Raw genomic sequence first — 26,055 nt, forward strand, 5'->3', positions numbered from 1 at the left:
CGTTTTGTAGTTTAACAAGAACCAATAATTAACATTAGCTATATAATGCAAGACTATTTTCTGAAAGCCTGGCCACGACGGCAGCTTTTCAATGGAGGTGTAAAGCAAGACACTCGTGTACTGTGCAATGTCAGTGCATGTTAATGAACACCATGTGGCTGAAAATTCTGCAGCCCTCCACTACGGCATCACTCATAGCCCAAGCCGCTTTGGAACGTTAAAACTCCATAAACCAAACCTATTTTATGAAGAACATGTAGATTACGAAAATTACACTAGTTGTAACCCTCATAACCTTCACCCCAGTAAGGAGTATGCATCATGTGCGTGCAATGGTAGCCATTTAAGGTGAGCCGAACCCAGTGTCTGCTCCTTCAATAATGTATGTGTAGCTCTGTTCAGGGCTGTTTCCTCTTGGTAGAGGTGTCCTTCTTAGCTGCTCTTGAGTTCCCCACGGACTGGGTTCTAGCTTAAGGCAAGGTGCTTGGCCAGGGTGCCCCGACAGCCACACCTGACATCTCTTCCCGGTTGCTGGTGCACACCGGCTGAGGCCGTCTTTCATCAGCGCTCTGCACCACACCAAACTAGCTTGAATCACAGCGGTCACTAAGCTGCTCACAAATGTTGTACAGCCCACAAGCAGCACGGATCACATAACTGACATTGTGGATGCCATACTCAAGGCCCTTCAGCACCATTCTAAAGCGTGCCTTGACACATCCAAAAGCGTTTTCGACAACACGTCTGGCACTCGGCAGCCGGTAGTTAAAGGTCTGTGAGGGGGACCCAGATGCACCTGGAAGGGGTACAGCTTCATCAGGTGCGTCTGCAAGAGGAAAGCTTGATCACCAAGAATTCTGCCAACTCCCACACCTTTAATGAGCTATGTTTCTTGTCGGAACAGCTCACTAGCCAGAGTAGCTGGCAGTCGAGACTTCTGAAACAGTGCCGGGTCATTGTTCCTACCAGGGCTCCCAACATTCGTGCATAGGAACCTGTATGTGTGGCCAACGACAGCAAGTAGAGCGACACTGTACCACCCCTTCTGATTGTATTATTCAGCAGCTTCTAGCTTTGGGGTGGCACACCTCGATATGACAGCCATCCACTGCACCGACACCTTGAGGGAAACCACAGGCTGCTGTGAATTTACACATGTGCTCGTAAAGCTCAGCTGGTGTTGGGAAATGCACAAATCGTGCTTCCAACTACTCCACTACCATGCCGGAAAATTCGCGAAATAATAAATTAACGCAGTGACTGCTGTGAATTTGCACTTGTGCTCGTGAAGCTCAGCTGGTGTTGGGAAATTCACAAATCGTGCTTCCAACTGCTCCACAACCACGCTGCAAAATTCGTGAAATATTAAATTAACTGACGCAGTGCTGACGCCAAATAAGTTGGCAGCAGTCCGGTCTTCTGCTGATGTTGCGAGGCGGTACAAGCCGATTGCCACGCGTTTCTCCAGCGGAATCGCTTTCCGCATGTTGGTATCTTGCCGGCTCATGCTTCCACAAACAGCCACCGTGTACCGGAATGTGCCGCGGTTGATCCGAAAGTTTTCTCGGAGTCCGCTGTCCGGAAGGTGCGGAAGTGTCGTCTCGTACCACGAGTCTGGGCGCGGGTACGCCGACAGATCACGGATGGACAGGTGCGCCGCCGCCAACAAAAAGAGCTTCGGACGCCCCCGGTGTCACTTCCTCGTCTCTTCAAGCATGACAATTTCAGCGCTCAGCGCCAGCATCTGTACGCGCAGGCGTTGTAGCGCTGCCTGATGCGCCACGAATGCAGCCCAAAATTGAGCGTCGCCCTCGTTCACGACAAGGCTGCTAAGGGCCAACATAGGCTTGACACACAAGACGTCCGAAGGATCTTTACTACACAAGCACGGCACTCACTGTGAAAGAAAAGCCACGAAAATAAACAACGATAGCAGTGAGCAGTGATGCGTCGCAGCGAGCAGTCACGGGGAAAAGAGGCTGAAGTAGCCAAAGCAGAACGCGCAGTCGGCTACGAAGTCGACTGTGATCATTGTTTAGAACTTATTTTTAGATTTCGGCTAACGACAGCCAAAAGCACAAAGAAAAAAAGTTTTCAACCCGGTCTTAGCACAAGAAACAACGTTTTTCTTCTTATGTGTTCTTTTCAACGTAGCCCTGTTTAATAATACGTCTGAGTAGGCGACGTTTTAAGTTCAATGAGACGAGTATCACATGATCTGTTTCGTCGCACTAACCGAGATGGCTAAACTGTGTGTAAGCGCGGCGAACTGCGGTTAACTCTAACCGTGGTTAAACGCCTTAACTGTAGTTAAGCTTAACCGCGGTTAAGGCTGCCCGTGTAAAGAGGGTATAACCTGCCCACCGTGGCAGTTTCCAGTTCAACTAATGAGTGGTCACACAAGCCCCATTGGTGGCAGCACCTGCCATAGCAGGGCAGTGACGTGTTGGCTAACCACTGCGCCAGGAGCGGTATGAGTACTGCCAGTGACGTATGAATGTAAAGTAGAAATGACCAATTCCAAACGTATGGGTATTAATTGATTAAAGGGGGATGCTATGCTGAGGAGTCAACTTTTGCAATACTGTGCCTATTGAGATTAAATTTTCAGGGATGGTGTATCATCTTTTAGTTAGACAATATTCAAAATTTCAGCTTCCTAGCTCTAACAGAAACTTATAGCTGTCATATTGAGCAATCAGGTGTGTCAGCTTAGGAAAACTATCATTTTGAAAATAATAAAGATATACTAATAGTTTTCGATTAGATATCTTCTAGATGGTGTATAATGCAAGATAAGGACATTCGCATGCTTTTTATACCATATCTGTAAAAAAAAAAGTTATCACTCTAAAAACAGAGCTCAATTTTTTTGTCATATTTGAGAGATCTCAAAATATTTTGTGTTAAAAATATTTAGCGACCTAAAAAGTACCTTATCTTGTTCCTGAGAAAATTTCAGTCGAGAAACCACCTTCAAAGCAGCTTTTGGAGATGCATTTTGGAAATTATGGTTTTCCTAACGGTTTTGTTTTCCCAAAAACTGCAAACTGAAATAAATGAGTTCCAAGATTTCAGAACTTGCTGTTTTATTTTGGGGTTAAAAACAATTATTGAAAGTGCCCTGCTCCATAGGTCGGGCCCTCCTCTTCAGCACGACGCTGCCCTGTGGCAAATGCTTCAAGGCTTCTTTTCTTTTTTTTTTTTGAGCTTTAGAGGTGTCCATCGCCCTTGCCTTCACTTGTGAAACACTTTGATGGGTTGCTCGCCGGACGTGCTTCATCGTCCGGACTCCGTGTTCTAGTTCAAGCTAGTCAAACACTCTCTTGATGCTATGTGCACAGTCATTAAATTCTGATACAGCCAAGGCTGCTGTAGTCTCCACGGTTCTTATTGATGCAAATTTGGTATTCGGGTGATGAACCATCATCAGAGCTTGAAGGGTTCGCTGCGGTCGCCGGCAGCAGGCTTGGGCCCGGCGAACGCACAAGCAGACGCTCACTTGCTTGTGGTCGCACAGTGCTGTGTAGACCTCTCGCTTTCGTGGTGCGTTTTCGCTTCCCAAAGGTTCTTTGTGTCGCAGTCCTCTGTGCGAGCATCTTCCGGTCACACCACCGGCCACCCGCTGTTCACAGGAAACTCACAGAAGGAAGAAAAGGTTACAGATAGCAAGCGTCAAACGTAACCAGAGCGGGAGCGACTCCGAATGGCGCAAAAACAACGTTGGGTGGTCACGTGGTATATTTCTGCCAGTACGAGCTCCTGTTTCGGTTTGCCAGCCACTGTGCAGTTCCCTTGGCCAGAAATATGCCTTTCTTTTTTTTAGCTTTTTATTAGTTGCCTTACTTATTCTCCATAAAAGGTCTTCCGTGACTAAAGAGCGTGAAAACAAACTTTCTAACGTGGGAATTCACTTCGCGTTTGGTTTCTTGCCTGCACTGTGGCCGCATCTTGAGAAGAACGTTCATAGACACCTTCGATGGCCTACCACCGCCTCGTGAAAAGAATTAATTTTCTTCTTTTCTACACTTATATAACAACAAAACTTGGTGGGAATATTCTTCATTAAACCAGCTATCCAACCGCGTTTTTTTCCGAAAACCTGTATTTTAGCCCTGCATTCCCCTTTAAGGCTGAGCTTAAGTGTTCCTTCCAGTTTTAGTGCACTACCATGAAAGCCCCCACTCACCAATTTCACCGATCATTGTCTGCAACCTACTTGACCATGAAAACCAAGCGTTGACCAGAAACTGAAACCAAAGTGAAAACTGAAGTGCTAGTGCATGTAATTTGCATTTGGCCTGCTGTATTACACGGTTATAACTCAGCTCGAATGTACGCCAACTGCGCTTTATTGCGTGTGGGAAAAAGAAGGGCATGCCCATAGACACATTCCACAATGAAAGTGTATTGTTCACTGGACTACTCATCCACACTTACACCATCGTCCTCACGCCAGTTTGACATGCAAACGAAAATGTTTGCAATTCCTATCGCTGCAGTAGCTCAAACAGCAAGACCGACGAGGTTCCAACAAGTTGGAAATTTTTCCCCGCATACACCGCTCAATCACTCAGTTTGCTCAGTCGCTTGCATGTGAATCAGCCTCTAGTGCATCTGTAGCAGTAGTCATCATTGCGGCTGTGTTCCCACAGCACGTCTATCTAATGTCTGCAGCCACCACACCTGTATTACCCATTCCGAGACGTCAGACATGCGGCCTGATATGCAGTTCGTTTCTTCAGTGCAGAGAATGACAGCCATCCTGAACTTAGCCAGGAACGAGCACCGAATGTTTACTGGACCTGAAGCACTAATGATAATTGACGTAGCACGATGGTAAAAACTGGTAAAACTGGGCCGCAGTCAAGTGCAGTACGTCGAACATCCGAAGAGAAACTGTGCTTAAGCATAGTCGGCTCTTCCGTCAGCTACCAACACTCCCCAGAAGCACTGCCGTCTTGAATGGTGGCTCCTCCGCGATTGGAACAACGGCCCTTCCATCAGCTGTCAACACTCCCATGAGTGCCGAGTGCACAGTTAGAGTAAAAAAAGGATCAAAGTTCCTCCAAACAAGAGTGTAGAATAGCCGAATGCTACTGGGTAGAGTCGCGTCCCTAAAATAAATAAATAAAACAAGTGAAAACCGAATTCACATTTGGCCTGACCGTGCTAAAGTGCTAAAATAGCCGCATTTTTTTTTTGCGGACCAGACGCATTTTGAATCAATTTATTTTGCATGTTTGTTGCATATTGAAGCCTTATACTCAATACTAATGGTGAACATGTAGGTTCCTGTAGACAAGAAGCAGCACAGCAGCCTTGTCCTTTAGTTAGATGCGGCAGCAATTCTGTAACAAGGTAACCATGTGGGCTAGTTGGTGTATTTCAGACATAACTTCACCAGCGAAAGCACGAGACACCAGGAGAAGAAGAACACAGGACAACGCTGGACTAACAATTGAAGTTTAATTGAGAAACGGCCAACCTAGGACACCAGAAGACGCATGCATATCAGACACACAAAAAAGTAAAAAAAAATACATAAGTGGCGATTCACCCAGGAGTGGACACACGCACCATAACTGGCAAACAACAAAAGGCACATACTTTGCCTGTCAAACTTGCACACGCACACTTTTGCTTAGGAAATCAAATTCCTTGTCAGTGAGATATAAAGACGGTGCACTGATGCATGTGTCACTGCCTTGCAACCTAATATGGTAGGCCTCCAGGATTTCCCTCTCCTCCTTGGTTTTTCCTTTACCGATGACTGACGAACATATCCGTGCGTGCCTTCCAAACTAAAACTGCTTTGCTCGTACAGTGGATTAGCACCAAGCCTTCTGCTTAAAACACGCACGGAAACATTAGACAGGATTGAGCGCCTTAGTGCATTTCAGGGTGCTTTGTTCCCACTGTGATAAAAAAAATCATAATAAAAAGAAAGCTATTGCCAATGTGTTGACCAGTACAGATCCCACGAATGTCATCATTTTATTTATAATATACCATAAGTATTTGATCAATACTTTCTGCTGATAATCCCCATATGCTGCTATTGGTTGAGGAGTAATGAGTCAGCAACATATGATGAAAACATGAAAAACATGGGCGAGTTTATAAGCAGTTTACGGCGGAGATTACTCCTATTCAATATGGTTCGTCATATACCGAACTGAAAGCAGTGTAAGGCATTTTTGTTCTGAGGCCCTTGGCAATGTCACATATTTTAGCGAGGTCCCCAGATTTCTGCAGAACATGATGCAGTAAAAGAAGAAAGCATGAGCATGCGCGTTTCAGTAGTGCTGGCAGTAGCGCACATGTACCAGTGGTGCGCACAGTTTGCCCCAGGCCTGTGTTTTTTTGCTGCCTGTTACGATTCGGTGGATAGCTGATTCTAAGTGAAATAAATAAACCTACAGGTGGTGACGCAGTCGACGACGGAAAATTCGGACACATGATTTTTCGCACATGCTTGATTATTCGGACTTTTTCGCGGCACCGCGACATGGCCCATAGAGCCAATGTATAAAGGCACGCTCACACTAGCGGGAAAACGCGCAACGCAGAACGTTTTCCGCGCGCCGCTTCCCGCACAAGCCGGTTTTTCTCCCGCAGACAGCCTGCTGTGCCGTCCCGCAGAGCAATGGGTCCGGTAGCTATTTTTCCCGTGCCGCTGATGAGAACAGCCAATGGGGGCCGACTGTGAACCGTGACGTCGGTCCCAGTTCAGTGACCCCGTCGGCAGAGGCGGAGGCTGCGCGCGTCCTGCCGGGCACTCGGCGGTTGCTTTGCCAGCATGAACATGCAACATGAGACGGTGCAGAATCGACGGTCCAGAAGCAGTGAACAAACGAGTATAAGTACGTTTACCGTAGCCAACAGCTCATCGTTCGAACCAGCCATCCTCATGACAAAAAGGGCGACGGGAGGAGAGTTAGCAGATGATCAAGACGACGACGCGGGAAAAGAGCGCGCTTTCCAGTCTTCTCTGGTGTCACATGACTATCCCCTTCTCTTTCTGCTCGTTCGGGTGCTCCCTCAACGCCTCCTTTCTCTACATTCCAAGACAACTGCAGCGAGAGAACGCGCGCAGTGTGAGTGTCATTCTAAGGAGCTGCGACCCTGCGTCGACGTTGACGCTGTGCCGCTGCGGGAAGTTTCCTGAAATTTCGGACGCACCGCAACTGACTGCTCAATTTTTTGGACCTCATTCGCACTCGCCGCCATATAATGTGTACAGTGGAACCTCATTACTTCAAACTGCAGGAGAGATCGAAAACTTGATCAAATAAAACGAAATTCAAGCTTAAAGGGGGCCTCTTACGATACTGAAATTCTGCGCGAGTCGGCACATTGCACCTGCGTGGTTTCGAATTCGTACGGTTTTTGAACGTCTTCCGTCGCACGAACTTGAAAAATAGTGAGAGTTCACGGAACTCATCTATGCTAAGTCTTTCGTTTCGAATACGGAAAGAGGTAGCAGCGAAGCGCATGGGAGGCATACTGCTTCACGGAGACTGCGAGCATGGGAGGAAATGGCGCATTTTTAAGTGAGGTCAGCGTAACCACGGCAAAACGCATCGCAGCCCTGACTTTTCTATCTATAGTGAAACCATAAATAACTGGCGTTTTGATGACAGGCAAGACGCCCATCATTGTACGCAAGCCACTGCAGAGTGCACATCGCCGAATACGATGCCGATTTTGGCTCTAGTCGCTAGGCCTAATGACGGAGGCCAATGCCGACAGAGCGCTTGCTTCTGCCATTTCTCATTTCCTATTGTTTCGCCATCTTCACGTTCTCGTTCTGGGCCCATCGTACTGTGGGTGCAATGCAGTTCCCGCAGTGGAATGTCGCTTTCCCGTTTAGACTTTGTCCCAACCTGTGCGTTCATCGGCAACATGCCGAGAGCAGCACAGCCAGGCCGAACTCATGAAAGCGGTCGCTGCCCGTTGTCTGTGCACGTGTCGTGCGGCAAAATTTAGTCATTAGGAGCTTTCAAATGTGTGCAACACGACCTCTTCCTCCAGCATAATGGCAATAAGTTTGTGATTTTTTTCGGTGAAATTTGATTTTTTGGACTGCCTGATTTTTCGGTCGTTTTCGCGGTCCGTCCCTAGAGGGTCTGAAAAATCGGTTGTCGACAGTATCTGTATTGAAGTGGAAAGAGGGTGCAGTCTTAGAAACTCACTCAGTGACGCATTACAGAACATTACAAAAGTAAAAAAAGGCACGTGGTGAAATGGCAAAATAGATTACAATCAAGCAGTGATTACATGTAGTGAATGTAGGTCAGAAAATTTTGCTCTTAGTTGCTTAGAGTGCGGAGCATTAAAAAAGTAACAAAGCAATGCCATGTGGCGAAATGCAAACTTAGCTCTGTGCGATATGGAGTTGACAGTAATTATACAAAAGAATAAAAAATTCATGTGAAAAGACGAATGACATACAGTGGTATGAATTGCACTAAGATTACAAGGAAATAAACAAATCGAATTCCTCATTACAGAAACATGTCATGCACTTGTAGGAAGCCACCGTCTTTATGCGGTTCAATAAAGACACCAGTCATGTCCGCACTGATATTTCTAAGCTCATGGAAAAGGACGGTATTATGACAGGCAGGTTCATTTTTCAATGCTTTCGTTTATGCCTGATGAGGCAGCTTTGAATTTATGAATTGGAAAGGATTTTCTGACTTCTCGGTCGCAGTGTGATCGAAATCCAGATCCCAAAACTGTAGTTTGTAGTTTATCGAATGAGTGACTGGGAATGCCTCTGCGCTTGTATAATGGCAAATTAGAAAGGCTGATGCTATGAACTTTGTGATTATTAAAACCAACTGGAAAGCTGTCACAGTTTGTTCAATATATTGAAGGCGGCACATGAAACATTCAAGTCTAATTCCCATTAATCTTCACTGTGTAATCAGAAGCGGTCCTGAGCACTACTTGCAATGTCGCCATTTGTGAACAAACTTTACACCAAGGTTTGTTGCAAGGCAAACAGCCTCTGGATACGGGAGTGATAAGGAACAAGAAAAGTCACAAATTCTTAGCACGTCAGTATGCTTCTCTCAGTGGTTCTCGGAAGATGTCCTTCAGCTGCTCACTTTGCATTAAGATATTGTGATGTCTTTTCAGAATAGCGGTTACAGTGGGCACCGATGCCAAGTAAGTTAAGACGAGGCTAGTAGGTTGTTGCAGCATAGGCTGTTTAGTTTTGTTAATAAGGGCCTTACAGTCAAGTATGCGTGCAGATGTTGTGGCGTCATCAATCATCTTTGCTGGATATTTTTTAAAAACTGCATGCTCCATATTGCACTATGCTACGTTTGCATCTCACCACATGGCATTGCTTTTTTTTTTTTTAACAGTCCGCATTCTTAACAACTTAAAGCTAAATTTTATGATCTACATTTACTACATGTAGTCATTGCTTGTTTGTGCCATTTTAATCTGTTTTGCCATTCTACCATGTGCCCTCTTGGGGCCACCTCACAAACTTCTCAACCTCATCCGCCCACCTAACCTTCTTCCGCCCCCTGCTACGCTTGCCTTCTCTTGGAGTCCACTCTGTTACTCTCAAGGACCAGCAGTTATCTTGCCTTCGCATCACATGCCCTGCCCAAGCCAATTTCTTGCTCTTGATTTCGACTGGGATGTCAATAACCCACGTTTGTCCCCTCACCCACTCTGCCCGCTTCCAGTCTTTCAACTTTACACCTATCATTTTTCCTTCCATAGCTCGATTCCTTGTCCCTAACTTAGGGTGAACACATTTTGTTAGCTTCCATGTTTCTGCCCTGTAGGTGGGTGAGTACTGGTTAGATACAGCTGTTGTATACTTTTCTCTTGAGGGATATTGTTTAACTGCCAGTCATGATCTGAGAGAACCTGTCAAGTGTTTTTCACTCCATTCTTATTCTTCTAGTTATTTCCCTCTTGTAATCTGGATCTACAGTCACTACCTGCCCCAAGTAGACGTGTTCCCTTACCAATTTCAGCACCTGGCTACCATTTGTAAACTGCTGTCCCTTTCTGCATACGTGAATGCATGTTTAAATCAAGTTGACTTGCATTGTATGGGTTGATGTGTCTGGTCTGCTCAGTAACATGACAATCTGGCGACATGCACAATGCAAAGGTGGCTTGTGCTGCACTTGCCTTGCCACTGTGGGCACTCCAGTCATACCACGGCCCTGCTGGCCACACCTCTTCAAGAATTTCTTTCTTGCATCTGGAGCTGCCGATTTGCTTGTGGTTCACAGTCAAGGCCTTTTATGGCACTGCTTAGGCTCATAAGGACAACACATATTCTTGAAGGCCCCGTCCTTCAAGGTTGACCTTGGGGGATCAGCTGCGAAAGGCATTGACAACTGAGCAAAAATAGCATTCTATCAGAAATGCAGCATTCTGTTCATGTAACGAGCAACTGCAGTTTGGTGAGCAGTTCTCCGTGGCATTTCCCCACATGGTTGAGGCCCCTTGTTTTTCTCAATTCCACCTACAAGTGCAGGTTTTACCACATGCACTTTTCTTGATAATACTGTACTTGTTAATGCTCTTTGTGAGCACCAGTAGGAGCATGATAGATTGATGAACTCTCTTGGAAGGCAAAATGCACAAAGCTCTACTGATGTCTTGACATGCTTGCTCCCCCATCTGCTCAAAATAAGTCATGAAAGCAGTATTTGCATGACTTTGCTTTGGAGTGAAAAAAAGCGGCCGCTGCTGCTCGAAAGGCACTGATTGCTCTCCATTTGCGGTGCAGGTACGGGCAAGACGTCGACGCTGGTGGAATATGCCCGGCTGCGACCTGCGGCCAGGTTCCTCTGCATCGTCTACAACAAGTGCGTGCTTATTCCTCCTTCCTGTCCTTTGCTGGCTACCCAACTGTACCAGGCTTGCTTTCTAGCTGGCAGCAAAAATATAATCCTCTGGATTTTGTCCACTCCTCGGGGGCCACCATCCACTCCTCACATTGCGTGGCGGCCCTTTTTGCTAGCCTCCAAGTGTGTGCCGCATGAGGGATGCTGGCCATTCATTTAGAATTTCATTTTACTCTCTTTTCACCAGAAGTGATGAGTGCATAAGCCAGCATTTCTGGACCTTCCTTGCTGCAGTAGGCATGGACTCTGGTTCAACAGTGTGTTTCAAAGCACTGTGTTTTTGTTCACATGGTCGGATCCAATTGTACCTCCTCTCAGGCTCAGTGACACACAGGTAGCATAGGACATGGGGACCAGCGGACCTCGACAAATGTGCTGGTGGAAGCCAATTCACTCCAACCGTCACACTTCTGAAACTAACAAGGACAGAGAACATGAATGGTTAAGCGCAATCTACCAACTGAGAATTTATTCCATTCCAGTGGAAGAAAGAAAATAAGAGCATGTGACAAAGAACTTGATAGGAGGGGAAGAGAAGACAATACGGAAGCACACTACACTGATAGCAAATATGACAGAAGCAAAAAATTATTCTTCAAAAAGAAAGAAAAAAAATGATCAGCAAACAAGTGTTTGCGAAGCTTGGCTGGGAGTTTTGCAGCTTAACCATACTACCATCTGCATTACTGATACACATGCGTAGCTGGCAATCATGTGAATTTTTATCTTTGAAGAGCATAGCATTCTCCCTCCGGGTGAGGGCAACCAATGGGGAACTTACATAGTTGCCTTCCATGCCAGACATCATTTGGAAAGCCTCGATGGCTTCACATTTCTTCTTGTCCTTCACCCTTGCCAGGATTGTCTTTTCAAACGATGGTGTGCATTCGTGTTTAAGACAGTGATTGGCCAGATTCCCTTGTCCCTGCAGGTAATGACAATTTCTTCTGTGCTCCAGGAGCCGTTCATTAAAGGCACTGTGCAATGAAGCAAAGGTTGCTTGTAAACGTTTTCAATGCTTAGAAATGATGCTAAGGAGCATTTACACTAAGTATGAGTCTTCGGAACTGAGCCTGCAATTTATTATGAATTTTTAAAAACCGTGTTTTTCAAAATTGGCAGGCCGATTGTTGTTCTCGTAGTGACGGATTTTGCAACTAAAATCGTGAAAAGAGACGTCACTAGTCCCGTGACGTTGGCAGGCCATCGCACGCTGTCATTTGCTGGAGCCACGGCAGCCACGACGTCACGGGCACACTTCCCGTAGCTGTGAAAGTCTGCTCGTACCGCCACGCGAGCCCCTCGGGCAAGCACGAGCCAGGTCACTGTCTTCACGCATATGGTTTCAATTTACTTCTGCCTCCTCTTTCTGTCGGGAGTCTCGGAGCCCCCTGCAGTGTCTTTTTCGTCCGCAACAACAGACGACAAGTAAAAGAATCCGACGCGCGCCGCAATCCAGAAAGGCGAAGAGAGACCGCGGAGATGCTGCCGATGCTGCTGCTGGGGCGCTGGGTGCGACAACCGGAAGTTGCAAACCGAACGTCAACGGATGATGTGTTCATAGGCGGGGCCCATTCCCAGACCTGTTTCCTTTATTGTTTTCTGATGCCCCGCATGTGCGAGCTAAGGGGGGAGAGGAGGAGCGTAATTTTTAATCGTCTATATCTTGGTTGTTATTGATGCTAGCTCAAAAATTCTTGCACTGGGGTGACCAGTGATCGAATGGCGATCTCTCATCTGCTTTATGTAACCTCAATTAATTTATTGCATAGTCCCTTTAAGGCAGCATCCAGTTTGCCCCAGATAGGACATGCCACATGAAAGAGATATTTTGTAGACAATTTGCAGCACCATATCATGAGGCTGCCATCTTTGATCACGTGATCACGCCTCCTGACTGCTCGCTGCTGCGTCTGATGGTTCGAAACCGACGGCCAGTGTTTCAGCTGAAACGGTTGTAAAGGGGTAGGATAATACCAGGGGTTGGCCAAAGCTTCAAGAGAAATTTAAGAACCCTAATTTGATCACTTAAGGCGGGAAAACATGATTGGGCTTCACGTCGCGGAGAGCCGCTCAGCTCTCCGTTTCTTTGAACCAATGATTCGATCACCTGAATGCTTTTTATTGCTTCCGCTGAAGGCTTTGCTGAATGTTTTTTATTGTTATTATCTAAAACGGCAAGGTTTAATGCTCCTGCGCCAGTGCGGGTCGTCGTATTGTGTACATGCATATTCCGCTCTAAAACGTTCACATGGACACGGTACACATTCGTTTACAGCCTGTTAACGGTGCTAAGGAAACCTTAAACCATTTTCTAGTGGTTTGTTAAACACAGAAATGCGATAGAAATAAATATATACACAAATGTTAACTATTGTGGAGGTTGCCCAGGAAGGCGACCGTGGCCACATTTATTGAGGGCTGCTGGAGAGGAGATAGCGGTAGAGTGGCGGCGGCAGCGTTCGGCCCTATCCAAGGTCCTGAGCATTCTATACAGCATGTGATGGCTACTCTTTGTCGTTTTCCATTTCGCCACTGCCGGCCGTGCAGATCACTACAGGGCTCCCCCCTATACGAGTAGTCGGTATGTGTCCAAAGATCTATGCAGGGCGTCCAGGGTCTGAAGGCGCGGCTCAGACGGGCTACTCTGGCTGTGGCGTTGCGGCCGACTTTCGGTCGGGCTTCGAGGGACGCTTAGGGGCAGGTGAAGAAGGTGAGACAACCTGCTAAATGGATCCAGTGCCAGCGGTTTTGGTGCAGCAATTGCCGGCCGGCGCATGATGTGCAGCGCAGCAGATATAGCCAGGTGTGTCAGGGGTCTCGAGAGTCGTGCAACTATGTCGGTCTGAGCTGCCCATTGACTGGACGGGCGGCTATGGGAGGCGCAGCGAGGTGTGAGGTGGGGAAATGGGTGTGGTAAACAGCGTGAGGCTGCTGGGACACGTGCACAGCCAGCTGTGGACTGATTGGCTTCAACGTGGCAGCCGGCCGCACGAGTGGTGCCCTTGCCACCGGCTCCAAGCCGTTCGTGAAGGGGAATGCCCGTGAGGTAGCGGTAATCGGAGGTGGCTTCGGCACCGCAACAGCAACCAGGGGCACATCCGCTGGCCTGCTGGGCCTAGGCAGCTTCACAGACGACGGCTGATGAAGCTGCAGCATAGTTGGAACCTGAATCTGCAATGGGTGAGAGGCTGTGTGTGGTGGACTCCCGTTGAACCCGCGTTTGGCAGCGGCCGAGCCACTGGTGGCAGGCTTCTTTGAAGATGCAAACACCGGTGGGGAACAAGAAGGGTCCACATCAGTGGCCTGGTTTGGCTTGAGGACAGGCGCTGGCACTGATTCAGGGTCCTTGTCAGGCAAAGTAGAGTGAGTGACAATCGCCATGCTTGGTACTGCTGTCACCGGTTTGGCCTTCTCATCCGGCTTCTTGTGACTGTGAGTGCATTGGGGACATTTGCAGGGGCTGGAAGTGTGGCCAGCTGGCTTGGGCTTTGCCAAGAGCTTGTTAGGATCAGCTGGCCGCGGCTTCGACATTGCTGCAGAGGCCTGTTGAGGTGTTGGCCGTTGTGGCGAGCCTGTGGTGACGCACCCCTTGTCCCCTTTGGTTTGCTTTCCTGCGATGCACCCTGCAGCAATGGCATTGCATCAATGAGCGGCGCACCATGTGACTCTCCCTGGTTAGTTACCTTAACTACCAAGAGAGGCCGTAACGGTTGCGTGTGCGGGAGAGCGCATTCTCTTCGGCTGGGGAACGTCGTTGCGTGCGGATGTGTCGCCCGTGACACTGTGCTCTCAGCCAGCAAGGTGAGGCCTCGCGGGGAGGAACGTTGTCCCACTGCTCGTCCCGTCCAGCCGCGGAATATCCCCTACCTTAGCGTGGGCAAACATTCGCTCGTAACCTTGCTGGTGAGTTTGATAACGTTGCTGGTGAGTTGGACGACCCCAATTCCTTAGTGTGTTTTGTTGCTAGCTGGTGTTATTGTTGCTGTAGCAATAAATGCCTGTTTGTGTCAGCCAGAGTGTCGTTCCTTTGTTCCCTCAGAGCAAGGCCCGCCGTGATCGGCGTGCGCTGGGTAGCGTATGCGGTCATGGGGTGGGCTCTGGGCGGCGTTGAACAGTGTCAGCCGTGATTAAGGGGGGAGAATGTATTTGTCTCCTCAATTAAAGCCCCACAAGGTGGACGAAGATGCCGAAAATGGTGACACGCATGCTGCTGCAGAGCGTCCTGTGTCGTCAGAAGGTGGTGGCGCCAATGTCAGTGAGGGGCGGTATGGCGGGGACTGGGCAGACTTTGTTGTGGGCGGAAATGAAGAAGCGCTAAGAGGCATGTCCAAAGAAGCGGAGACGGCAGTTGTGGTACGTGCGGCAAAATTGGGGTTGAGCCTACATCGTGTGTCGTGAAGAGGGGCCGGAGACGCTGGGCTGGAGTGGCGGGGAGGTGTCCAAGTGCTGCCGAAGTGGGCAGAGATGAAGATGAATTGGGCAGAGAAGATGAAGGCTGCGTGGGTGAGATGCTGCGCGGCTCATCGTACGGCCGGCAACCCAAGGCAGGGCAGGTCATTTGGCGCAGCAGGTCGGGCGGGAGGATATCGCAGAGGACTGCGTGTTTGAACTGCTGAATGGGGCTGCCGTTCAGGTACAGCGCAGCCTCGAACAGAGTGAACCACCCGCCGACGCCTTGAGGCCGGAATGCTGGAAGCGGTGTGTCGAAGGCTGGGTCCTGCCAGGAACACAGCTGAGGGAGAAGGTGGGTCACCACAATGTGGAGGTCGCCCAGGAAGGTGACCGCGGCAACATTTATTTAAGGCTGCAGAGAGGAGATAGCGGTAGAGTGGCAGCGGCAGTGTCCGGCCCTGGCCAAGGTCCCGAGCGTTCTATCCAGCGCGTGCTGGCGATTCTTTGTCATTTTCCATTTCACGTGGGTCGCTACACTATCATGGCACCTTCTATCAAGCAGCCTTCACGAGCTGATGTGGAATCCTTTCGAAGGATTCTCTGATATAATTGTTATAATGCGTGCATGACGACACGCTTATGCTACGCGAAGTTCACAGTTATGTCAGCCTCACACATAAAATTATGGTGTGCTCCTCGCTCGATATGCGGGCATGAAAGTGCTCGAGATCTCGGTGGTAAGTAATCAGCTTCACTGTGAGCGCTAGCCTGCAAGGTCACTTTTAGTGACTGTCTTGCATGGACCTCGAGGAAGGGACAACCACTCATAATAGCAGCTGTAACACAAATGCTTTTTTCCGAATATGGTCCACAAAAACTAACTACGGCTCTTGGAGCAAAGTTCAACAGTAGCACCAAGACGGCATGTAATACACGGTCTGACCGTAAGCAGTTCGCTCGCACGGCTGTGCGCTGCATAATGTACAGTAGCTATATGTATGAGCATAAGTCGTCCTTTTTTTCTGCTCCTAATTCGGTCTCGGGTGCTCCTGTTACTAATAGCCGCACACCTTAACTTAGGAGCAATGGTGCATCGCTACACACGCAGAGGCAGCAGATAGCAACTGAAACCATACCATCATGGTTTTGGCGGCGGAACAGCTTGTTCATAACTAAGTGATAGTTTGGGCTCTTTGGTATAGCATATTAGAAGAAGACGTAGCTCAAAACAACAGTACAGAGAAAAGGAGCACATGCTCATCCTGTGTGCTCTTTTTTTCTGTCCCATTGTGCTGCTCTATGTCTTCTAATAAGCTTGTTCATGTGGCTATGTTGTGCTCTTACTCTCGCAGACTTTCCAAGATTGAAAGCTTTCTTTTTAGATAGCAATCTAACACTGGCGGGCATTTTTGTTTCGTTTGTAAGGGGTGCATGGCGAACGAGCGTGAAGCATGTTCACAACTAAAGTCTCCCAACTCACTGAACAATACATTCCTCAGCGCACTGTTACCACCCACTCAAACGCTCCCTGGTACAATAATCACATTAAGCGCTTATCTAACAAAAAGAAACGCCTCTATCGCATCGCAAAGCTCTCCCTAACTAGTGAGCGTTGGGCTTCGTATACGGCGGCTTCCAACACGTATGTTCAGGTGCTCAAAGACGCTAAAAAGCACTTCCACTCGCACTTTCTGCCCTCTATGTTAACGAACAATGTGAAAAAATTCTGGCGGGTCATTAATCCTTCCACCGATGATAGCATCGCTTTATCCGACCCGTGCCACGATTTGTGCCACGATTCTGAACCACGCATTCACTGACAACTTTACAGCCATGTCTGATGTACATATGCCACCAACTCACCACTTCAACTATGTATCCATGCCACCTATAGCTGTTGCTATTCCTGGTGTCGATAAGCTTATTGATGCACTTAATGTTCATTCCGCTCCAGGTTACGACTGCATTAACCCAAAGTTCTTAAAAAGCACTTCAGCTTATTCTTCCATTATACTAACCAAACTTTTCCAGCAATCACTTGGCCAATCAACGCTGCCTACCGTGTGGAAAATCGGAAAGGTGATTCCAGTCTACAAATCCGGCAGCAAAGCTTCCCCTAATAATTATCGTCCCATATCCCTTACCAGTACTTGTTGCAAAATGCTTGAACATATAATATTCACCAACCTTGTTAACTTCCTCGAATCTAACTCCTTTTTTACGTCTGCGCAACACGGCTTTCGAAAATCTTACTCTTGTGAAACACAGTTAATATCGTTTACACATGCATTGCATCATATTCTAGACCTATCATCATTAGCTGACTGTATATTTCTAAACTTTTCAAAGGCTTTCGACAAGGTATGTCACAAACTTTTACTTCACAAGCTAAAACAACTGAATATTGACTGTAACTTATTGAAATAGATTGAATGTTTTCTACTTAATCGCTCACAATTTGTTTTTGCTAACGGTTTCAACTCCAGTTTTACCAAGGTGTCTTCCGGGGTTCCACAAGGTTTAGTTCTTGGACCCCTACTGTTTCTAATTTACATTAATGATCTTCCCTCTCTTGTTAACTCTCATATTCACCTATTCGCTGATGATTGCGTCATTTTTAGAGAAATAACCATTGCTAACGACGTTAACATTACTTCAGTCAGACCTGAACACAATAGGGCACTGGTGCAAAGATTGGTTGATGCAGCTAAATATTAACAAATGCAAAGTCATGCGTGTATCTAGAAAAACTTCCGCCCCGCCTCGCTACTACATTGATAACATATCATTGGAATCAGTCTCGTCATATAAATACCTAGGCGTTCACATTTCTTCAAATCTTAATTGATCTCTTCATACCGAGAACATAATTAAAAATGCTAATCGCATGCTAGGCTACTTACGTCGTAACTTTTTTAATGTCCCTTCGAATTTGAAACTATTGCTTTACAAAATACTAATACGATCTAAACTTGAGTATGCAACACCTGTATGGGACCCTGCCCATGGCAACTTAATTAATGACCTTGAGATGGTTCAAAATAACTCTGTACGTTTCATCCTTGCTAACTACAACCGCACAGCGAGTATAACTGCTATGAAATACAACCGCACAGCGAGTGTAACTGCTATGAAATCTAATCTCTGCCTCCCTACACTAACATCGCGTAGAAAAGTGTTTCGTCTTGCCCTGTTCCACAAGCTGTTTCATCATCCTGCTTTACGTGCTCACCTCATCCCCCAGCCAATTTATGTATCCCGTCGTATTGATCATAATCTCAAAGTTGGAATTGTGTCATGCAACACGAAATGCTTCTCGCAGTCATTCCTGCTGCGCAGCTCACGTGACTGGAACTACCTTCCTGCAGAAGTTGCTGGCATTGTAAATTATGAGCAGTTCCGCGTAGCTATAGCTAACATTGTATATTCAGATGCTTTTTAAATATTCTTGTAACCATCTGTATTTTCTCACTGTTTTTGTATATTTACCACTCCCCCTCTGTAATGCCACTGGCCCTGAGGGGTAATGTAAATAAATAAATAAATAGGGGCAGTGCAACCTTGTGCACGCAGTTCGGTTCCGTGAAGCTTGCAAATAATCTCATCCCACACCTTTAACTCTCTGTTGCAAATCTTGCAATCCACAACACAGCATATATTTCCTCTGCCTTTCCACATCTTCTTAGAAAGAACACAATTGGCAGCCACCTGCGATATTTCCAGTGCTGCGTCGCTGAGTACACGCGGTGAGCGGCTTACAAGTTACGATGCCCGTAATGGTGCTGCATCTCGAACGCACCTATGGCGCCATCTAGTCTCAGAGGGATAAACTGCGGGCTGCTGTACATCTCCCACAGGCTGAAAAAAATTGGCCAGAGGTTTGGGTGAAGGCTGACCTTTCCACTTCCCACAAGTCTAAAGGGATTTGCATAAAAGTCAATGGGGTAAAATCAGCAGTTGATAAAAGGGAGTTCGGGGTTCACTATGTTTCACCTTTCATCATCTGCTCAACAGGGGTTGTCTACAAAATACCTCTTTCATGTGGCATGTCCCATGTGGGGTAAACTGGACGCTGCCTTAATGAATGGCTTCTAGAGCAAGAAGAAATTGTCATTACCTGCAGGGACAAGGGAATTTGGCTAACCACTGTCTTAAACACGAATGCACACCAGCGTTTGAAAAGACCACAATCCTAGCAAGGGTGAAGGACAAGAAGAAATGTGAAGCCATCGAGGCTTTCCAAATGATGTCTGGCATGGAAGGCAACTACGTAAGTTCCCCATTGGTTGCCCTCACCCGGAGGGGGAATGCTATGCTCTTCAAAGATAAAAATTCATATGATTGCCAGCTACGCATGTGTATCAGTAAGGCAGATGGTAGTATGGTTAAGCTGCAAAACTCCCAGCCAAGCTTCACAAACACTTGTATGCTGATAATTTTTTCTTTTCTTTTTGCAGACTTTTATCTTTTTTTCTTTTGTCATATTTGCTATCAGCGTAGCGTGCTTCCGTATTGTCTTCTCTTCCCCTCCTATGCTTTAATCAAGTTTTAAAGCGAAAGCTTTACTACAGTCGACGACCAATTTTTTGGACCCTCTAGGAATCACGAAAATGACTGAAAAATCGAGCAGTCCGAAAAATAAAATATCACCGAAAAAATCACGAACTTATTGCCAATATGGCAAAGTAAAGGTAGGAAGCGGTTTTGGGCACATTCTGAAGCTTCTCATGACTAAATTTCGCTGCGCGTTATGTGCACAGATGACGGCCGGTGACTGCTTTCATGAGCTCTACCTGGCTGTGCTGCCCTCGGCATGTCACCGATGAACGCACGGGTTGGAACATAGTCTAAAAGCGAACACGTTGGTGTGGGAACTGCGCTGTGCCCGCAGTGCAAAGGGCCCAGAACGAGAACACGAAGATGGCGAAATAAGAACCAACAAAACGTAATAAGGGAGTAATTACTCATTGGCATCCACCCAAGTGCAGCCATACGGCTACAAAGGAAAGCCACACAGCTTTCTCAGAAACTTCATGGTTAAAGAAAAATTCGTCTTTGTCTGGGGCGGAACCCAGGACCACCGCTTCACCGGAGCAGTCGCTATACCAACTGAGCTAACTGGGACGGCAAGCTTATGGTAGGGCGAGAGCGAATTGATCAATAACTCGAAGTGGGACCAGTGTTGGTCATATGTCTAGGGGAATCCCCCATGGTGGAGTAGATTTGTAATAAGGGAGTAATCACTCATTGAACATCCACACGAGCGCAGCCATACGGCTACAAAGGAAAGCCACACAGCTTTCTTAGAAACTTCGTAGTTAAAGAAAAATTCGATCTCTGGACTAGGACGAATTTTTCTTTAACTACGAAGTTTCTGAGAAAGCTGTGTGGCTTTCCTTTTTAACTATACGCCTGCGCTCGGCTGGATGTCAATGAGTAATTACTCCCTTATTACAAATTTACTCCACCTTGGGGGATTCAACTAAACATTTGACCAACACCGACAAAACGGCCAAAGCAAGCGCTTTATCGGCGTTGGCCTTGGTAATTAGGCCTAGTGGCTATAGCCAAAATCGGCTTCGTATCCAGCATATCCACTCTGCGGTGGCTTGTGTATATTGAGACGTCTTGCGTGTCATCGAAACACCAGTTGTTTACGGTTTTACAATAGAAAAGTTAGGGTTGCAGTGCATTTTGTCGCGGGTACGCCGAGCTCGCTTTGAAATGCACCACCATTTTCTTCCACTCGATGTCTCCGTCAAGCTATACGCCTCCTACGCGCTTCCCTGCTACCTCTTCCCGTATTCAAAATGAAAGACATGGCACAGATGAATTCCGCGAACTCTGACTACTGTTCAAGTTTGTGCGCTGGACGATGTTCAAGAACAGTACGAATTCGAAACCACGCGGGCGCAATGTGCCGACTTGCGCAGAAGTTCAGCCTCACAGTTTAAGTGCTTGAATTTCGTTTTGTTTGATCAAGTTTTCAATCTCTACTGCAGTTTGAATTAATGAGGTTTCACTGCACACATTATATGGCAGCTTGGGTATTGGCGGCGAGTGTGAACGAGGTCCTAAAGATCAAGCAGTCAGTTGTGGTGGGTCCGAAATTTCAGGTGCTCTTATACATTGGTTCTATAGGCCATGTTGTGGTGCCGTGAAAAAGTCCAAATAATCAAGCATGTCCTAAAAATCAGGTGTCTGAATTTTTGGTCGTCGACTTTACTCCCCTCCGTAGCTTCTTCGCTGTGTGTGCCGTGTGCGCAAGTTTGACCTTGAACAGAGGAGAAACCACGTGACAGCTGTGACATCGCTCAGCTGCTGCCGAAACCGCTGGCCTCTGTTTCTATAGGCCGTCGTTGTTCATTGTGTTCAGTGATGTTGGCGTTGACAATGTTCTAGAAGCCGATGATTTTGAGGAAAGGAAGGGCGCATAACTGGCGCCCTGGTTCAGCCGACATCTCAATTGCGCTTTTAGGTAAGTGAGGTGTAAGGTGCACAAAAGATCCTCGGAGGATTTGTGAACGCGGTGCATCGACAGTGGTACATCAGACAGCGGAGCGCTGCGTGTGCCAGTCCAGCATTGCGCGTGTGCGCGTGCGAAGGGTGTGTGCGAGGCAACAGCGACAAAGAACGTGGCGAGCACGAGGAGCAGGGAACTGACGTGTGAGAAAACCGAGGTGTAAAGGAAGACAGCGCAGCAGAGATCGGGTCATTCAAGTGTGGAGGTGGCAGCCGTCGGACGTTGGGTCCGTGCTGCGTGTCCTCCCTTGAATCACCGACGCAAGCCTCGTGCGTTCCTTGCAAGCATGGAGGTGGCAGCCGATGGACTGAGGGTCCGTGCTGCCGAAAGGCACTCTTGGATAGCCTGCTTTAAGCCTCCGGCGTTTCGTGACGCCGTCGACGAGACCTGGCTACGTTTTTCCTGCCGCTGCCAAGCTCTTCGGGCTGTTGACTGGACCAGTTTCCTTCGCTCCTAATACCACCTGGCTCTCATTTGTCACTTCCGTCAACGCTACACCAGTGACATGTCGCAGTTCAGCAACCCGCGTTTCGTCCTGCCTACAAGGCATCCCCACTTCACGTGAGACACTCAGTACCTGGTGAACTCATTCCTTTATTTTCAGTGTTGTACGCAGGTTGAGTGTGTGTTTTTCTTGTTTTCATTTCTGTTTATTATTGGCCCCTTTCCTTTAAGTTATAAATACAGCTTCGTTTTGTTTTCTCTGACCTCTTTGTTGATTTGTTCGAACCTGCACGCGATAGTGCTCCCCTTCCGATAGTCGGTGACATGCTACGGATTCGCGACAATTGGCGTCCGTGCGACAGGATGAAGCCGTTTAACTTATAATGAGGCATTTTTTTTTTTAAGAATAAGGAAACAATGAGCACGCTAAAGGAGTTAATTGAGTTAGGGAAAGAATTGGGGTTGAGAGATGCCGAACGCAGCTCGTAGGTTTGCAGCTGAGCACGTCACGGGCAGCTGAACGCGAGCATATGCGCCAAGGCTCATGCAGAGGCTGAATGCGAGCATGCAAAGTCACTAGCAGAGGCTGAGGAGCGTAGACTCCAGCTCCAATTGAGGCTCGCAGAAGCTGGTGGTGGCAATTGAGAACCCACACCGGGGTCCTCAGTAGTGGTTAGCCCGCACAAATTGGTCCCGCCTTTTGACGATCGCAGAGATGACTTAGATACATGCCTCAAACGTTTTGAGCGTATTGCAGAAGGGCAAAGCTGGATTATGATAAGGCAAAACTAGCCTTGCTCCAACATTTTCGGTTTACGGCAGAAAATTATCGCGAAAGGTTTCGTGAAAGTAAGCTGCTTGATAAAGAACCAAGCAAGCAATACGCAGCACGTTTGCTCAGCCTTTTCGATCGATGGGTCAAGATGTCGGGAACGGCCACAATGTACGATGATCTACGTGACTTGGTGGTGGCCGAACAGTTCATGAGGAACTTTCATAGTCGGCTGGCGGTTTTCCTTCGAGAAACAGAGTGCAAGACACTGGACAAAATGGCTGAGGCAGCAGACAACTTTCGTGGCAAAGAAATTTGTCTTCGTTCAAAGAATCGTTCGAGGTGGGCGTCCCGAGAGAAAAGGATGTACCATCAAATAGACGGTCAGGAAGGTGCCTCATTTGTAACTGACTGGGGCACAAGGCTGCCGACTGTGGGTCTAAGCCAAAGCAGCTTTATTGCATTTATTGTCGAAAAACAGGGCATGATGTAAGTTCCTGCTCAAGAAAGAATGAAAACCAGAAGCAGTCGTCCTATTGTATTCAGCCAGAGTGTGTTGCGCCTGGAACTGTGTCCACAACAGCACATAGTCTTCAACCAGCTGAGGATAAGGTGGTGGTCGGACTTGTCTGGAAAAAGCCTGCAGATGCCCAACACATGCATGTACCAGAGGGCGAGCTCCGAGGCCTACCTGTACGTGTTTTACGGGACGCAGGGAGCAATACAATGGTTGTGCGGAAATCCCTAGTTCCTGACTCAGCTCTCACCGGCTTGAGATCTACGGTCTTCCTTGTTGATGGCAGTAGTCTGGAGGTTCTCGAGGCAGAAGTCTATATCGCTTCCCCTTATTTCACTGGCACGGCCCTGGTGAAATGCATGGAGACACCATTGTACAATGTCATAATTGGAAATATACCAGAGGCCTGTGAACCGTCAAATCGAGATATTAATTGGAAGAAATTGGAGCGCGTTGCTAAATTATGTCCTGATATAGTCAATGACGAGGTTGCCAGTGAAAATGGTGAGGGCAAGGGCCCAAAAGTGGTGTTGGCTGGAAAGGAAGTTTCCGGACGAAGGAGGGAAAGTAAGAAGGAAAGTACTGCTTTAAGCGTTGGTCCCATGAGGTTCACCAAGGAGACGCTAGAAGCAGAGCAAAGAGAGGATGGGTCATTGAAAATGCGTTGGGTGAAAGTAGGAAAGGTGTTCCATGGCAAGCACAACACTTCGCACTCGTATTCTGTCGAAAAAGGGTTGCTGTATCGCTTCTATCATCTCGCCTCTGACAGAGAGGTTCGACAGGTAGTACTTCCAAAGTCTTGCAGTCACAGGTGTTAAGGCTTACCCACAACAGCCCGTTGGCGGGGCACCAGGGCATTAAGAAGACCGTAGATCGAGTTCTGGAATAATTCTACTAGCCGGGAGTACAGGAGGAGATTAAGACGCATGTCAGGTCGTGCGACTCCTGTGAAAGGACGTGCCCGAAAGGCAAAGTAGGGAAAGCTCCGTTGGGACGCATGCCTCTTATCGACATTCTATTTGATCGGGTCGCTGTCGATATTGTCACTCTCGTCGATTTTGCCACGCGGTATCCCGATGCCAAAGATAGGTTAAGCAACCATGGCAGAAGGTTGGGTGGAGATGTTTTCGCGAGTAGGTTTTCCAAGAGAGATGCCTTGTGACCAGGGCTCCTGTTTCACTTCCAAAATGATGAGAGAGCTCAATGACCTCCTGGTGGTGAAACATCTCAGCACGACCCCTTGCCATGCAGTGTGCAATGGGATGGTGGAGAACTTTAACGGCACACTCAAGGTGGTGCTGCGGAAGCTCAGTCAGGAGCAGCCCAAAACATGGGATCATTATATCGCTCCGCTTCTGTTCACATACAGAGAGGTGCCGCAGGCGAGTCTGGGGTTTTCTCCATTTGAGTTGATATTTGGACGACATATGCGAGGACCGCTCACAGTCCACAGAGAGATCTGGTCAAGGGAAGAGCTCGGAGACCACGCGAAGATGAAATATGGTTACGTTCCCGATCTAAGAGAAAGTCTCGAGCAAACTTTGAGAGCGACACATCAAAATTTGTTGCATGCCCAACAGTCTCAGACGAGGTATTATGACAGGAACGGCAAGAAGCGGCATTTAGGGGTCGGAAATCGTGCCGTCATTCCTTTGCCGATTATCCGCAATAAACTCTTAATGCAGTGGAAAGGTCCATTCATGGTTTCTGACAAAAAGAACGACGTGGATTATTGGATCTACTTAGGCCACACTAAGAACCTATTCCACATCAATATGCTCAAATGATACGAAGAGTGTGCATACCAAGAAACTGTGCAGGTGTCATCGTTCCTCGTAATCAAAGAAAGTGACTCAGAAGAACAACTGCCTACCCTTAGCACGGACCACGGAAAAGGAATTGAACCCATTCAGATCTCCACCCAGCTCGATGACGACAAACAGCAGGAGATTCAGAGCTTACTTGACACGTATGCACACACCTTTTCCGAGATTCCCGGGAAGACTAATCTAGTGGAGTGTCAAGTCAGGCTCTCGACTTCTGAAGTCGTGAATACCCCGCAATACCCATTGCCTTTTGCCATGAAGGACGTGGTCAAAAAGGAGATAGACAAGATGATGTAATTAGGGGTCATTGAACATTCAAAATCTCCATACCAATTCCCCCCTCATTCTGATTAAAAATAAAGACAGCACCTATCAGACTTGCATCGACTTTCGTCGCATCAATGATGTTCTTGTGTCTGATGCAGAGCCCATTCCAATAACTGATGTAATATTTACCGAGGTTGGAACCAAGGTGTATTTTTCGAAATTTGACCTTGATGAAGGCTACTGTCAAGTACCCTTCGAAGAAGCTTTGAGACCGAAAACAGCATTCGCTGCCCAATCCGGTCACCATCAGTTCGTCTATATGCCCTTGGCATTAAGACAGCATCGGCTATCTTTACGCGCCCGATGCGCATTTTATTACAAGGCATAGACAATGTCATTCATTACATCGATGA

General features: G+C 47.4%; 1 protein-coding gene across 7 annotated transcripts in view; it reads left to right on the forward strand.

Moving 5' to 3' along the window:
* LOC144096738 (F-box DNA helicase 1-like) overlaps positions 1–26,055 on the forward strand; it is a 289,125-nt gene that overhangs the window by 112,972 nt on the left and 150,098 nt on the right. For all 7 annotated transcript variants that reach the window (XR_013306837.1, XM_077629588.1, XM_077629586.1 and 4 more), the window contains one exon: positions 10,781–10,859. Coding sequence is in view for 6 of the 7 variants with exons in the window: in XM_077629588.1 (XP_077485714.1) it covers positions 10,781–10,859 (79 nt within the window). In the remaining variant the exon portion in view is untranslated. The remainder of the gene's footprint in view (positions 1–10,780; positions 10,860–26,055) is intronic.

This window comes from Amblyomma americanum, chromosome 7, assembly GCF_052857255.1.
Source record: "Amblyomma americanum isolate KBUSLIRL-KWMA chromosome 7, ASM5285725v1, whole genome shotgun sequence".
NCBI lineage: Eukaryota > Metazoa > Arthropoda > Arachnida > Ixodida > Ixodidae > Amblyomma > Amblyomma americanum.